The sequence below is a fragment of the Didymosphaeria variabile genome (genome assembly GCF_027946475.1).
Source record: "Didymosphaeria variabile strain IMI 356815 chromosome Unknown scaffold_4, whole genome shotgun sequence".
Taxonomy (NCBI): Eukaryota; Fungi; Ascomycota; class Dothideomycetes; order Pleosporales; family Didymosphaeriaceae; genus Didymosphaeria; species Didymosphaeria variabile.
The window spans coordinates 2,504,812-2,520,407 of NW_026611623.1; the positions used below are offsets into that span (position 1 = coordinate 2,504,812).

Genomic DNA, 15,596 nt, shown 5'->3' on the forward strand with positions numbered 1-15,596 from the left:
TGTGGTGATGGAGGTAATCAGGCTCCTACTGAAAGTGCGAGCTCGATGCGGTTACAACCCTCAGTGGGTGGAGCGAAAGTCCACGAGAGCCCCGTACAGTAGGCAACAAGATGCTTGGTTGAGATAGGTTGTATAGGTTGAGATAGGTTGAGGTGGCACCGGTGCGTTGGAAGCTCGTCTCAAAGGTAGACAAGTATTGAAGTACACTGGAAGTTCGCCTCGCAGATCAACACCCCAATTCCTCTAAAATGGAAAGGTGTATAAATAAACTATCTAAAGATCGCACCTCGCCAACCTTCGCCTCGTAATCGTCAATCCTTCCGTGGTCCTCATGCTTCAACAGCAAACAGTATAATATAGATGAACAGAAAGACTTCGTGCGACCTGACCCGAGCCACGTATCTCGCGCCCATCGTGTGAGGAGATCCAACATGAAGTAGAAAACATCCGTAAAGCTTTTATCAATGATTGACCCGTCGAGACCACCAAATGATCCTGATAAATGTCACCACGCGCACGGTGTTAGGCATGAGCCTGGAGCAAGGTGCTGTAGGAGTGGTAAGGCGCAACTGTGGGCGTGATAAGGAAAGGGGTATAAGTGATCGCGGCTTTCTCGTAACGACCTTGCGAGGATATGTCTCATCCTGGGCTTGACATCCGAGGATCACATGTCTAAGGACCGGTGTATCTATCGAACCTGTTGCGCGTTAGTCAAAGCAGCCCGATAGGAAGCGAAGGCATAAGACGGTGGGAGGTAGAATAACAAGAACGCGGATGCGAGGCAGATGACGATGAGTGCATGGAGGCGCAAAGTCCGGCGACTGCAGAATGCATCTGTCGGCCAGGGTAAAACGCGCTTGCATATGGGGCGATCAAGCTGCAGATAAGCCCGGCGATTCGCCGCCGCCTGGCCCCACGCTCTCTCTTTGCTCAGGCATGCCGCGTGGGGTGCGTCTGAGTAGAGCGGGGAACATCGATGCCAAGCCACAACGACGACCTGCCACTGTTGTTGATGGCCACACCGCTCGTCACGTAAAGCGATGGCGACATGCATCATATGACTGCTCGTGCGCATTCTGCAAGGCTGCAGGTGGGGGGATAGTGTGCTTGGGGAGGGGACCACTTACTTCCAGATGCGAGCACGCATGTCACCACTGCCTGTAGCGAAGATGCCTCCCGTCGGGCTGGGGGCGACAGAGATAACTATGGAGTGTCAGCTTATCAGCAGCGAGAAAAGCCATCGGTCGCGTAACCAGGAGTGTCTGGTATCGAGTACTCAAACTTTGAGGTGCAGCTAAACGTACCCGAATTCTTGTGGCCTTGCAACATAAGTTGGGCAACGCCAGTATGAGGATCCCAGAACTGGACGCCGCGATCTTTGGATCCACTGAGAACCCAGTCGCCATGCGGAGTCAATGCGACACTGAGAACGAAATCCTAAGGTTATGTCAGCACGAGCACGAATAAATAAAGCCGCAATGCATACCTTGTGGCCCTCGAACGTGCGGATGCACTTGCCGCCAGGTGCAGCACCTGGAATGAGACGAGATGGAGTCGTCAACTCCCACATCTTGATCGTCTTGTCCAAACTTCCACTGACCAAGCGATCACCAGAAGGAGCAAACGCGACACTATACACGCTATCCTTGTGGCCCTGCTCGCCCTCCAAACGCACAACAAGGCTGCCAGTGTGGATATCCCAGACACGGACACTCTTGTCGAGAGAACCGGCAGCAACATAGCGGCTGTCCGGTGAGATGGCGACTGTAGTAACACCGTCCTCAATGGACAAGTTAAGCACCTGTTGATTCGTTTCCAAGTCCCAGAGACGCACGCTCCTATCGCCGCTTCCGGAGGCGATGATACGGCCATTCTTCGCAAAGTCTAGCGAATAAATATCCTGCTCGTGACCAGTGAACTGATGCTTGATAGTGCGGCTTGCGATATCCCAAACCCTGATAACCTTGTCCTCGGCACCAGTAGCAAGATACTGGCCATTGGGGCTGAAGCAGACGCTGCGAATGTAAAGGTCGCCATCCTCAGGAAGGCTTGTATCCTGGAGATGAGCAATGGGCGTTCCACTCTCGACATCGAAAATTTGAGCCGAGCGATTGCAGCCAGTGGCAACATAGCGACCGTCTGCGCTGAACCTGACACAGCAGACGACACTCTGGTGGGGCAGGTTGTGGACCAATTCCACATCCAGCACGCGCCGAGCGCGAGGGTTGAAAACGGCGAACCAATCTTGCTCCTCCTTCTTCAAATTCGCTGGTAGCGACTCAAGATCAAGGTCAGCCAGGATGTTGCTCTGGCTAAGAGGTATTCCTCCCGGCGGACCGAGGGGATGTTGCTGGTGTGGAGGAGGAGTGGGGCGGGGCACTTGGGGTGATCCGGGGTAGGGAGCCGCGCTGTTCTGCTGAGGAGTAGCCGGTCCAGGAGGTCCGCGTGGGCCAGGGCCGGGCCGCTTACCACCAGGCGAGGCGGTGGGCTGCGGAGGCTGACCGTAACCTGTAACATCATTGGTCAGAATTGGGGATTTCCCTTTTTTGGCTATGTAGGAAGGATGACGCCGTTGCTCACCATTCATAGAGGGACCCGACCCATAACCGCCGAAATGTTGGGGTGGTCCTGGGGCGGGGTTCGGGCCTGGCGGCCCTTGGGGGCCTCCGCCTAGGTGAGGAGGAAGGCCGCCAGGCTGCGGGGCCTCTTGCGGAGGAGGCGCCAGACCAGGACCGCCTTGGTTGTTGCCAGCCATGATGCCGCCAAACAAGTTGCTGGGTCCGTGTCCTATCGACGGAGGCGGCGGCTGTGAGGGGCCATGGTGCTGCGAGTTTTGGCTGGGGCCACCGCGGGCCTCGAGTTCGCGCTGCAGGCGGGCGATCTCTTCTTCGTATCTGGGTGGTGAGGTGTCAACAATTGTGCCACGCAGAGCAGGTGGGAGCACATACTTTGCCTTGACCTGGACGTGCTGCTGCTCCAGAGAGTACACCTTGCCTCGGATCATCTCAATTTCTTGGATATGACGAGTGACTGGTTCAAGTGGTTAGCTGCTGCTCTTGCTGTACGATACTAGGCAGTGTATCTTGTATGCGACGGTACGGAGCGCGTCGCGCGTCGCGGCGATTGAGGTTGCGAGCGGTATATGCAAGCTGATTCGGCTGCGAGTATGGTAGTGGCGGAGAGGTGCGTGTTTACTCACTTTGGCCTTCGTAATCCACGCTGCGGTTGGATTCGGTCTCGAACTCGGCGCGGATCTGGTCCAACAGCTCGTTCAGGCGCTGGCTGGGCGCACCCGTAGGCGGCCCAATGCGGGGAGGATAATGGTTCATGACGGTGTATCTCGCAGTATGGCGGGCGGACGGCGGTGTTCAGCTGGTCGCAGGCGTGGGGCTGTCAGGGCGCGGCTGGCTGTGTTTGGCAGGTAGTTTGACCGGACGGAAGCACGAGGCTGCAGTCGCACACGTCGTCGATTGGTTCGCAGTAGCGGCAGAGCTTGCGCAAAGCTCCGGGAGAGATGCGCTGGGGGTGCGATGGGACGGACGCGCAGCTGGGATGCAGCGCTGTGGAGGAGAGGGAGTTGTGGTGTTGGAGGTGCGACGAGGGTTCTGCGGTGGTCCAAGCAGCTAAGAGCTAGTAAGAGGAGGCCCAAGCACCAAGCCTCAAGCCTCAGATTCCCGCTGAGACGAGCGCGCTAACGACGCACTGCGCGCCGGGAGTCAGTCTCTAATAATATGGGGCCAGCAAACATCCTCCACACCGCGCGCTGCCGACGTTGCACGGCGCATCCCATGAGTGCTGCCTGCCTGCCGTCGCACCACGCCTCTTCTTGCGCAGTCACTGACGTCCAGACAGGCTCCGGGTCCGCGTTACGATGGGGGGCAGCGATCAACTAGTCCATGTCGAAGCAACCACGGTTCTTCGACGTGCCCAGCATGCACCGCACCTCGGACCGCCACTTGTTCGCCGTGCCCCCATGGCGCGTTCGGCAGCCTGCAGTCTGCGACAATGCTCGCGCTTACGCTGCCTCTCCTTGTCGAGTCGTACGGGACGGCCGTCGTGCGTTCATTTGGTTCATTCACTTCACGGCGCGTCTTGTCTGTTGGCAGAGGGCTCTCTGCAACGAGAAGCGACTCAGGACGCCGTAGAGCCCATGTTAGGATGGCTTCGGATATGCGCGTTGCCGACTTGCACCCAGCGAGTGCCGATCCGAACGCGGCCCTGTTGAGCTGTGGTGTTCGCCTTGATGCGCTCGCGGAGCAGCAACCGACGCCTGCCCGTAGCGGGCAAGCGCCGTCAAGCCACGCGACATTGGAGCGGCCGGCGCCATCATCCCTGCTCACGCTTCGCCAGTTTCTCCGCCAAACCTCAACAGGTGGTGTGTAGAAACCCAGCGCTCGGTCGCGCCGTGCCACCACCATCTCCGCCCTTGACAGTTGCTCACTATGGCTGCCTACCTCTGAAATGCGTCATGCTTCTGTCTTTCAAACTCGACCCGCATTCACGTGATCGAGTTTCCAGGCCGCCGAGGGGTCACGCCGTAGCGGGGCATGGAAGAGTAACAGAATAGCTACTGCAGAGGCAACAGTCAGGTGCTCGCTTCAACCGTACCGTCTTCACCGATTTGCAAAGTATGACTCAAATGAAACGGGCACGATGCTGTGCTTCACATTCTTGCCGACTGCTTCCAATCACGCGCTCTTCACGCCACACAGTGGCGCTTTCAATGCATGGACCGCAGCCTCCTATATAGACTAAAGGTTTGCAACACAGGAATCCAACCTACCAGACTGTTTGAAACCACCCAGCGTCCTGGCTTCTCCGTGGCGTTATAATATAAGGCCCATCTTTAACCTCAGCGAGTACAACTGACACTGACGTCAGACTGACCCTGCAGTCGCGAGCATACATAAGATCAAAAACGGTACCTCGTATACTGACTTTGCAGACACACCATGTCAACAGCCATCTCCAATTTGCAACCCCGGCCGCCGGCGATGCGGCGACAAACTACGCGCCATGCCTTCCAAGCGCAGACCTCCCTCAAGAATAAGCAACAATCGGGCAGAGATACAACTCTCAAAGTGAGCCATCATTATTTTTTCCGCATCGACACTCATGTAATCCTAAGATGGATTTGCTGACAAAATGCCGTGCAGACACTCTACGTCGGTATCGCGGTCCAGCACGGCGCCACAGGATCTTTGGATGTTGGCTTGGCCTCTCACGACGGCACGTACTCCATCGATTTCCAGGTCACCACTTTCAAGTTGAAGACTTCCTCGCCAAACTCTGACTCTGGTATATCCGGCACTTCCACCCCAGCCGACAGTGCCATCGACAATTTGACCCCTGTTTCGAAAGAGGAACTGCCCGATGTACTGAACAGGTTTATAATCGACATGCTAAGGCAGTATGAAGAGGAGCATATGTTCAAGTTCGTTGGTGCCGGTATCAACAAGCAGACTCTCGCACTCAGTCCCCAACTTGCGGCACGCTTGTGGCAAGACCTGGACATTGTCCCGTTAGTTTTGCCAAATGATCCTAATCCAGAATTGCACTCCAAGAGGGGCTCTCATGCGGTCACTGTCGACGAAGAGGCGGATTCCATGGCCAGGAAGGCATTGGTGTGAGTTCAGACAGCAATCCTTGTGCTTTTGCAGATAGCTTATAGATGAACAGAGAGTTCGGACCGGCCCACCAGCCACGACTCCTTGTGGGAACCTACCAGAATATGGTCGAAGTCGACAGTGACGGACGCGCTCAGCTCACCGTCAAAGAAGACTACAAAAAGACCGTCAACGCGGAGACGACGTGGAAAGCTACGCTTAAATATGCCGAATCTCTGAAGAAGGACAACGTCAAGATCGCCTTCTTCAATAGCACTCCTCAAGGTGGCGGTGTCGCCTTGATGCGACATGCTTTGATCCGCTTCCTTCGAACTCTTGAAGTTGATTGTTCTTGGTGAGTTTTCTGTCCCTACGATCAAAGGCCTAAGTTAAAAACCCCGCAGGTACGTCCCCAAGCCAAAGCCAGAGGTCTTCCGCATCACCAAAAACAATCACAACATCCTCCAAGACGTGGCAGAAGAAGGTGCCCGCCTTACCCCCGAACAAGCCAAAATCCTGGACGACTGGGCCCTGTCTAATGCTGAACGCTACTGGCTCCGACAGGATGGCCCTCTCGCACCTCGCAAGAGCGGTGGTGCAGATGTCATTGTAGTGGACGACCCGCAAATGCCCTCCCTTGTCAAGATTGCAAAAGAGCAGGACCCTGATAGACCAGTCATTTTCCGCTCGCACATCCAAGTTCGCGCCGACCTCGCAAACACCCCCGGCACTCCAGCCCACGAAGTCTGGTCCTGGATCTGGAACAACGTCAAAGCCGCCGACCTCTTCATCAGCCACCCAGTGCGCGAATTCGTCCCCAAAACCGTCGCGCCCGCGAAAGTAGGTTACCTCCCTGCTACCACCGACTGGCTCGATGGCTTGAACAAGCAGCTTTCAGACTGGGATACGCAGTATTACATGCACGAATTCGAAACCGCGTGTTTCCGGGAGCGCATGGCCACGCTGGCATATCCGGAGCGTCCATTCATCGTGCAAATTGCACGCTTCGATCCCGCAAAGGGTATACCGGATGTCTTACGTGCGTACGCTGAGTTACGCAGGAGCTACCTGAAAGACCGCCCTGACGCCGAAACACCACAGCTCGTCATCGCAGGCCACGGCGCCATCGACGACACAGACACCAAGCGCATCTACGACGCCACCATCTCCGCTCTATCCACCATCTACTCGGATATTAAAGACGATGTCGTAGTCATGCGCGTTGGCCCCACGGACCAGATCCTCAACGCGCTCATGTCCACCGCACACGTAGCTCTCCAGCTCTCCACGCGCGAAGGTTTCGAAGTAAAAGTCTCAGAGGCCCTTCACAAAGGCATTCCCATCATTGCTACCCGCGCAGGTGGTATACCGCTGCAGGTCCAGCATAACAAGTCTGGGTTCCTCGTCGAGCCGAGCGATTACGCCGCCGTAGCGAAGCACCTGTACGATCTTTTCACGGACGAGAAGTTGTATGAGGAGATGAGTCATTATGCGGAGAGTCATGTTAGCGATGAGGTGGGGACGGTGGGTAATGCGCTTAGCTGGTTGTATCTTGCGGATGCCTTGAGTAAGGGCGAGAAGCTGGAGCCGAAATCTAGATGGGTGAATGATATGGCGAGGGAGAACGTCGGTATCAAATACCAGGAGGGCGAGACAAGGTTGCCGCGGAGTGAAAATCTGGATTTGACGGGAGATGAGACGAGGGGAGATAAGAGCAATTGAGCTGAAGAGGGGAGACGGATGTTGGGGGTGCTGTTATTCGGCTTGTCTACGATTAGCGAGCATTGCTCGATCAGTATCTTTTCTTGGTTGTATGGTAAGCGAATGAAGAGGTAAAAATCTTTCCGCAGCGGATGTTGTTTCCAGATCTTGTTTTGTAGACCGGTCTGTGGCCGATTGAGGGGATTTCCTGTTTGTCAACAGAGCACATCGTCACTGTAAAAGTATTGACCTGTCATTCGTTTATCATGCAGGCTTCGTGAATTCTCTTCGAACCTTCCGATTCATCTTCCTCGTGGTAACACCAAGTTCGGCACACTGAGCGACTCGAACGCTAAAAACCCCCTTCTTCAGTACAAGCAAGCCGTATGTCCGGACTTGCAGCGGTGGACCTGAACGTCATGGTAAAAGCGGCACAGCGCGATCGAAACCAACTGGATCACATCGATACCGAAAATTTTGGTGGGAGACGAATAGTAGTGACGTTTTCAATTCGGCGCTGACATCCACGTGATAGCCTGTCTTCTCTCGGCCGTGCACACCTGCGTGCTAGAAAGAAATCTCATAATGCAGCAGATACTATGCCCAAGGTATTTCCCGTCGTCCAAATCTTGCGCCGTTGCGAAGGTGCTCATATTCTCCGTGCTTCTCTGATCGAACATCATGCGGATGCCAAGTTGGTAAAGGCATCCGCTGCCTCATACGAGTCTTCCGATACGCCGTGCGCTAAGCATTCGATATAATCAAATAGACAAAGGGAGTAGTAGTAAGATCCGACCGATCCAAAGCAGTCTGCGCATACATTCAAATGGCAGATCGCCTCGATCGATTCGGTAATGCGTAGCTGGCTCTAGTGGCTCTTCCCTGCGTAGCCGTAATGGTGTTAGCAGATGCCGTAAATATACATTGGTGAATAACAAACAAGCGACGAAATAAAACTCTCAAGGGGAACTATCTATGTACGCGGGGTACGCCGAAGTTCCCTGACCGGGAAAACTCGTATGTGAGTGTGATTGCGGCTCGCGATAAGTACCGTACGAATGACGGCTCTGTGCAAGGGGAGGATCCATCCGTACGCCATCTGGCCGGGAGTGCATTGAGGAATAGGAAGGCAATTGATACTGACGCATCCGATCCGGTGCACTGTTAGGAGTGCTGTACGCTACCTTTTTAGGCCGCGGCTCGTCGTCATCCGACAGCGTCAAATCAATGACTTCAGAGGATCGTTTGCTCCCAGTTCTCGGAGCTGAGGAAGCTTCTCTTGATGGCGCGGGCGGTGTCCTTATGCTTGGAAGAGATTGCGGTGTCGGAGCGGCCTCGCTCTTGATTGCTGAAAGACGATAATCCGGTATCTCTACGAGTTCTTCTTCGCTCTCATCTTCTTCCTCGTCATAGTTGTAGCCGTATGCGCTGCCGTTACTTTTACGATTAGTCGCTGGAGGCTCCTTTTCGTTGCGCCACTGGCCGTCGGGCTCGACCGTGACCTGGTCTGTGCTCCTAGAAACGTTGCTCAGGATGTCCTGTACGTATTCATCCACAGCTAAGGACTGGAATGAGATGGTCTTATTGCAGATTGGGCAGGTCCAGGTCGGCGCTTGTTCTTGCAATTGTAGGAAAGACTCGCCATCGAAGCATCGATTGTGCGAGCAAACTGTGGACCTGCAGGGTGTGCTGATCTTCAGGGTCGAGATGGGATCTTTGAGCGACATGACGCTGGACCCGACCTCAATGTCAGGGTCGTCTGCTTTCTTCCTCACTGTTCTCGTTCAGCACGTACGCACCAGAAAGGCGAACTATATCAACACTTACTCTCACGCAGCACCGAGTCCTTAGTGATGACACTCCGATTCTGGATCTGTTTGACTAACTCGTCGACTGAGAACTTCCGTACCATGTAAATGAAAACATTGTACTTCTACAGGTGGGTGATGTTAGCCTAATACGCGAAATACGGAGGAAGAGGGAGGGGATAAGAAACCTGATGGTCGCTTGCCTTCTGCGTCAGCGCATAAGTGATTCCAATTGAATTGCGATAGTTAGCGGGTGTGATGCGAAGAAGATCGGTGATGTCAGCTGGCCTCGTCGAGCCTGGTTTGTTCTTCAAACCCTTGTAATTCGCCTTGACTTCATCCTGATTAACACGCACTTCTATTTGGCTTGGGAAGGTGATATCTAGTCGCGTGAATGGGGCCAATGGCTGTTCTACAGCACAGAAGAGCAAGACACGCAATGTGGGGTCTGAACGCAACCGAGCACTCTGTGCGTCGTTTAGGGTTAGGTGCTTGTTAACACTCTGGCGGTGGCTTGGAGAGGCTGAAACATGTCAGTGAGAGTCCAGCAACCACATCGACTTGGACGCGTACTGTCAAGAGTGATGTTGTTTAGCAACATGTCTCGAATCTCGAAGAACGGGCTCTCCTTGAAGAAGTACTGCGGGCCTATCGTGATGTCAGTCTCTGTTCTGTAGTAACCGCGGGATCAAGGGACGTACGCGCTGGTTGGGCGGGCGTTTGATAGCCGCCATATGGCGATCGTTGGTACCCATTTGCCATGCCGCCCCGCCCGTTAGGCATGCTTGGAGAAGATGAAGTCGCAGTGCGCGACGGGTAGGTGCTGTAATCCGCGGCAGGGGCGCCGGGGCCGTTGGAGATGTGATGTTGCAGACGATTAAAGAGAGCGTGGTCGTTGTTGAGGACAGCTCTGTTTATTACTGTGAAGGTGAATTAGAGCGGTGAAAAGCGGGATGGCATGGGGAGCTCAACGGTACGGCAGGCGCCGTCCACTGTGGAGGGGAGAAGGCTTGTGCAACGTACAATCAGTCACTCTGCCCTGCAGCTGGCTCTTGACGCCGCTGGTGGCTACTCCTTCTGCCCTGCATATTCTTTGCAAATCCTTGTTCAGAAGTGTTTTGGACCGCTGGATGAGCGTTGCGGACATCTGCCCCAGACTCGAGGACGCCATGGTGGCAGTTTCGTGGAGCGTGTGCTGGCGGACGTATGGATGGGAACTATCGCGGGCGGGGTGCTACCACTTGTCGTCGGAGGAGGCAGACATGGGGCACCTCTTATGCTCGAGGGCACTGCGGCGAGGGACAGTGAAGGGTGTTTGCAGGTAAAGGCCTCGGTGAAGGGCGCGCTGGTGAGGTTCGGTTTGGAGGGTCCAATGGCTCGCGGCAGCGGCTTCCTTATTATCGTCGACCACCAGACTCGCCGACACGCGGTGCGACAGCGGAGAAGCAAAGGGACACGGAGCGCACAGAGGTGAGACTCGCGACGCAGAGCCCACGGCAACGGGCGCTCGAAGCCTGGTTGAACTCGTCGGCGGCTGTCGCGGCCGTGCTCACGCATCGCAAAGTCATCATCATCCAGAGCCGCTCGCTTCTAGCACGGCTCCCAACCCTGCACGGGCCGATCGCTCCTGCCTGCTGCCCGCCGCCACCTGAAATTCTTCGGCCGGCCCACACTTTTTTGCAGCACTGCTTTCCTCCGCGACACCGCAGCGCAAACTCACAGGCTACCTCAGGACTCCCCACACATCACCACAACAATGGCAAAAGGCCTCCGCTCCAGCGTCAAGAAGTCGAACCGCTCCAAGCTTCGCACTCGCGTCTTCGAGCCCGTCGAAAATGCCCGCCTAGAGCGCCTTCACCAAAAGCTCCTCGAGACCGCCCAACAACCCAAGCCCGAGACAGCAAAGGAAAAGGAAATGGATGTCGACGCCGTAGAAGGTAACAGTCATCACATGCCACAATCCCCCGCGCACACGCTAAATAGTGCCCTTGCAGACGCCGACGCCGTTGCCAACGACGCCAGCAAAGAGGAAGACTTCCCCAAAGGTTCGTTTTTCCTCACAGCCAGCATTCCGCAAAGCCTCTGCGACAGCGACACCACACACGACAAACCCGCCCTGGCCCACGACGACCTCGAAAGCAGAACTCTGTACGACGTACTAGGTCTCAGTTCCGACGTCGTGGGCTTCACTCCCAAGGGAGACCTCAAGCTCGCCTTTGACCCGCTTTCGCCAGAATGGTTGAGTGATCAGAGGCTAACTGTATCATGATAGACATGGATGTTGATGGCGAAAATGCCTCGAAACGGAAGCACAAGGATCGAAAGACCGTTCACAAAGCGAAGATGGAACGCCGGAAGAAGCCCAAGAACCAGATTTCGTTCCCGACCACCCGCGGCAAAGGCGCACTGAAGCCCTTCTCCGAATCTCGTATTCGCAAGCGCCGCTCGTAAATAATCTCATGTCTACCGAAGGGCTACGTTACGATTCTGGACACAGTGTGTTCTGGGTTGATCAGTGGTCTAAAGTTCGGACGCGAAATTCTACCATATTGCATTTACAGGCGTTCGGGGGATTGTTACCCGTCCCGGGCATTACGGTCTATGGAATGATACCACGCCCGCGCAGGGCTATTGCATATAGTAAAATGTCATTCTTTTCAGCATTTTGACGTCCATCCTCCTGGTTGACGAATGGTTTTTCGTACCAGGCTTCTTATCCACATTCTTCCATTGTGAACGATAATCTTACCTTGCTTTGTACTTTCTTCGTATGCTTTAGCCTTTTCGAAATCGGGCGTAGTAGACGGAGTCAATGTGTGCCCTATTAGAGTTCTCGTACACTTGTCATTGATATTTTATTCGCTCCATTGCATCCCTGCAGTGTCCACGCGGTCCATGTAATTTGAGGGGTTGCCACTGTATCTCATTTCAGCTCACCCTTGGATTATTTAGGGGCGTCTACCGATCGTAGCTTCTCTTCAACTTCACATGTCACTTAGCATTGTTTCAGTCATCAAAGTGCTCGTTATTAAATGACAAAGATCCTCAAGGAGGGAAGAAATGCGTATTATATTGATGAAACGCTAGGAAGAGAAGTCAAAGTACGAAGCCAGCACGAGACCGCAACAACAAACTCCCGATACCGAATGACCAGCGGACAGCCGTGGAAACATACTTTCATGATTCAAAAAGAAAACAAGTCAATCGAAAGAAGCACGGGGCATTCCCACCTGGACAGTAACAGTCAGCACCTCATCGTGACCCCCAACTTCCCGTGTTCCTCTCAGGGTACAGGGTAACCCCATCCATGCTTCTCGAATAGATGCTCGAGCTCTGCCTTGGTTGGGGCGACTGCTCTATGGAGAGGCCGACGAAACCGCCCGTGTTCGCATTTAGATATCGATCCTCGGTCCTTACATTCGGGCTCTGTCGCGGCTGTGGAGGATTCTCCATGGCTAGTCGCCACGCGAAAACACCACCATCCTTTGTGTCGGGAAAGCGATCCTCTGCATTTCGGCCGGTGGTTCTGAACTTGGACAGTTTCTTCGGATTAACCAGCGTTCTGTCGCTCTTGACGGATTTGCTTTTGCGCATAGAGGAGAGCTCGATGTTGCCTTGCTCGTTGTCTTCGTCGGTATCGGGGTAGAGCTTGTTAGTGACGTGCCGCATGATGAGTAGCACGAGCGTTAAGAAGGCAATGACGCCTATGATGGGGAGGCTAATTTCGAGCATCATGAAGAGGAGGTCTGCCTCAGGGGAATTCGACACGAGGACGTTGCATATACGGTGGCGTGTGTCGTTGCTTGGTCTGAGTTCTTGCCTGAGACCCATTGTGGGCTGAGGGGCTGCTCGTCGGGTATGATTGAGAGGGTGCACAGCAACACTCGCCGGCGCGTTTGAGTTGACCTTCTCAGACCCCACTGGGTTTGTTTGATGCATAGGAAGTTTTTTCGTACCGGCAGGAGCCTTCGTGCCTGCTTCCTTGATCTTGACCGATTTGCCATGTATGTGTCGAAAGCTAACTTTGCCTCGAAGCCAGCCGTGTTTCTTCACAACGTCCATAGTCTCCCAGCCGCAAAGATCGCTCTCGTTCTTGCCGTGCTGTGCGCCCAAGGTGAACCCCTGTTCCACAAGGTCGGCGCGCAAAGCATCCGGGTAGAAGCGTGTCCACGGCGTGTAGATGGAGTAGTGCAGCGGCGTGTCTGACTGATCGATGAAGTAGATGTATGTGCCATCTGTGAGGGAGGAGTATTGACAGCCGTGCAGCTGTCTCCGTTCAAAGAGCGAGATAGGGATGATTTGACTGAGGGCAATCGGGACAAAGGAGAGAACTAGGAGGGCAGTGAGTAGCCGTGGAAGCATGACTGATATGCTAAGTGAATGGATGCTGCTGGGTATTGATGCGATGAGTTGGCGGGTGGGGTGCGCTGTAATGAGACTTGTATGCCACGGGATGAGTGTTGTTTAGCATGGTCCCGAGTTTGCTCTTACTGTCCTTACGTTGCCGGCAGTGGAAGGTCGGAAGGACAGGAGCGGACTTGCAAAGTTCGACGAAAAGACCTTCGTTGCAAGTACGACCTGGAAACCGAGTAACAACGGAAGGTATTACGTTTGCATAGTGTCGCACCTCTGCTGATTTGGAGGATGATATTACACATGCCCTTTAGCTTTAGACACTATCATGAGTGTATTCAATGCAAATCGTCTATGTTCTCTATTTGAGATCCAGAATCTATAGGACCGCGCATGCAGATCATGTTCCGAGAGCCACACATTCATTACATGAATCTCAACTCCATGGGCTTCTCCAATTCCGTCGTTCGTCATAGGATGAGCATCGGAAGCCAAGGCGACTTAAGCCTTACCATCAGAAAACTGCACTACAGCCCACTTGCCGCTCCATGCCCACTTCCGCGCCCCGCTGTCGCCACCACCTCCTGCAATCGCCTTAATCCGTTCGTCTTCGCCTTCCGGAAGACCAACTACGACATCAGCTTTGCATGTTCTTAGCGCAAGAACACGGATACCGGACCCTGGGCCGAGCGGTCCAATGGCTTCGGTAAAAGGTGTTGTCGCAGGCCATGCTACATCAGCGGTCAACTTCCTGTAGTTCAGATCGCCCTTAAAGATGACAAGTTCGCTCTGCTTCAGGTCTTCTGTCAGATTTTGCTCTGTCTTCGGCAGTCTCCAGAAACTGCCACCGGCAGTCCAGAAGGTGTTCGGGCGCAAGACAAGTTGGCCCTCAGCGTGGAACGTGCTCCAATGCTGGAAAAGGAACTTAAGGTTGTCGACCTCCGCGTCCGACAGCGGCGGTGTCTTCGTCCCTGACTTCTCGCCGTCATCGGAGAGTGCGGAATAGAAACCTTGCGGGTCGGCAAGCGCCTGAATGAGCGCACCAAAGTCCTGCGGCAAGACATCGGAGACAAACCAAGGTATCGACTTCGGGTGCAAAACGATGTTGGTGGCTAGACCAGAAGCGAGCAAGTAGCCGGCTAGGATAAGGTCGACAAACAGCTCGAAGCCGGCGTTATCGAGCACGATGTCTACCCTTCGTTCCTTTTTGCCTCCCTTTTGTGCTGCGGACAACACCTTGAACGCCTTGTCAAGATCATTGACGATGATGTTCTTCTCGGACTTCTTCCGCGCCTCAGAGCCCTGTAGCTTCTGGATATCTTCGTATGAGAGGTTTGTAAGGAGGGACAAGTCGGTTGCATTTCCCCACAAGCAGATCTCGCATATCTCATCGAACAGGACCCTCTCTGCCTTTTCAGGCTCCTCGGCCGTTTTGGCGCCCCTTATCGTATGCTTCGATTCGAGCTCGGTAACGATATCTCGATAACGCGAGGCGAGTTCGATAACGGCGGGGCGTGACGACCTGAAGGTGGACATCTTCTGGCGAGCGAAGATGTCGTATGACTTCCAGTGTTGTGTTCGCTTGAAGATACTCGAGATACGCCTTCCAAGAATGTCAGTCGCGGTCGCTAGGTGAGATATCAAGGGCGGTACTCACCTGTAGAGGTAGCATTCCGAGTATAGCCACGGTACAGAATGCCACTTCGCAGGCTTCAATGCCTCCAGCTCTTTGTTGTAGTCTGCGACATCCGGTTCACCATCGTCTGTGATTGACGAGAGTTCGCGGTCATGCTGAAGCTCGTACTTCAAACCTGCGAGCTCTGATACAACCCATTTACCCTCCTTCACCTTCTCCTCATCTTGTGTATCGTATATCGTCCGATGCACATCATCGATGCCCTGGGTGATAATGATGGGCCATCTTTCGCGCGCGGAGGTGTGGGCGAAGGAGGTCGAGTCTGAGGTGTTATACTGCGCTACAGGTCATCAGTAACCAGTGTATAGTATACATAGGCGCTACGAACGTGTCTGAGGGTCGAACTCCATGGCGATGTTGTGCTGGTGCTATGTTGCTATGTCCGACGGCGGGGGAGGGGCATAATTATAATTTTAGCAGGGATCGGACGCG

At 54.3% G+C, this 15,596-nt stretch overlaps 6 protein-coding genes across 6 annotated transcripts; 2 read left to right on the forward strand and 4 right to left on the reverse strand.

The window, feature by feature from the left end:
• Positions 1-1,123: 1,123 nt before the first annotated feature.
• TUP1 (general transcription repressor) lies at positions 1,124-3,329 on the reverse strand (the record flags this gene model as incomplete). Its single annotated transcript, XM_056214509.1, has 6 exons — positions 1,124-1,203; positions 1,305-1,437; positions 1,487-2,508; positions 2,581-2,894; positions 2,949-3,030; positions 3,200-3,329. The coding sequence occupies 6 exons, from the start codon at positions 3,327-3,329 to the stop codon at positions 1,124-1,126; spliced, it is 1,761 nt and encodes a 586-aa protein (XP_056071776.1).
• Positions 3,330-4,994: 1,665 nt separating this feature from the next.
• On the forward strand, positions 4,995-7,328 carry N0V89_005735 (uncharacterized protein; the record flags this gene model as incomplete). Its single annotated transcript, XM_056214510.1, has 4 exons — positions 4,995-5,081; positions 5,157-5,626; positions 5,680-5,961; positions 6,011-7,328. 4 exons carry the CDS (start codon positions 4,995-4,997, stop codon positions 7,326-7,328), a joined length of 2,157 nt encoding a protein of 718 aa, XP_056071777.1.
• A 938-nt stretch (positions 7,329-8,266) lies between these two features.
• pli1 (E3 SUMO-protein ligase pli1) lies at positions 8,267-10,286 on the reverse strand (the record flags this gene model as incomplete). The annotated part of the gene is made up of 6 exons (XM_056214511.1): positions 8,267-9,081; positions 9,135-9,240; positions 9,304-9,638; positions 9,689-9,763; positions 9,817-10,035; positions 10,139-10,286. 6 exons carry the CDS (start codon positions 10,284-10,286, stop codon positions 8,267-8,269), a joined length of 1,698 nt encoding a protein of 565 aa, XP_056071778.1.
• A 585-nt stretch (positions 10,287-10,871) lies between these two features.
• N0V89_005737 (uncharacterized protein) lies at positions 10,872-11,566 on the forward strand (the record flags this gene model as incomplete). Its single annotated transcript, XM_056214512.1, has 2 exons — positions 10,872-11,375; positions 11,432-11,566. 2 exons carry the CDS (start codon positions 10,872-10,874, stop codon positions 11,564-11,566), a joined length of 639 nt encoding a protein of 212 aa, XP_056071779.1.
• An 801-nt stretch (positions 11,567-12,367) lies between these two features.
• N0V89_005738 (uncharacterized protein) lies at positions 12,368-13,477 on the reverse strand (the record flags this gene model as incomplete). The annotated part of the gene is made up of 1 exon (XM_056214513.1): positions 12,368-13,477. The coding sequence occupies one exon, from the start codon at positions 13,475-13,477 to the stop codon at positions 12,368-12,370; it is 1,110 nt and encodes a 369-aa protein (XP_056071780.1).
• Positions 13,478-13,969: 492 nt separating this feature from the next.
• HRT2 (Hairy/enhancer-of-split with YRPW motif protein 2) lies at positions 13,970-15,514 on the reverse strand (the record flags this gene model as incomplete). The annotated part of the gene is made up of 3 exons (XM_056214514.1): positions 13,970-15,071; positions 15,126-15,444; positions 15,493-15,514. The coding sequence occupies 3 exons, from the start codon at positions 15,512-15,514 to the stop codon at positions 13,970-13,972; spliced, it is 1,443 nt and encodes a 480-aa protein (XP_056071781.1).
• Between the last annotated feature and the right edge of the window lie 82 nt (positions 15,515-15,596).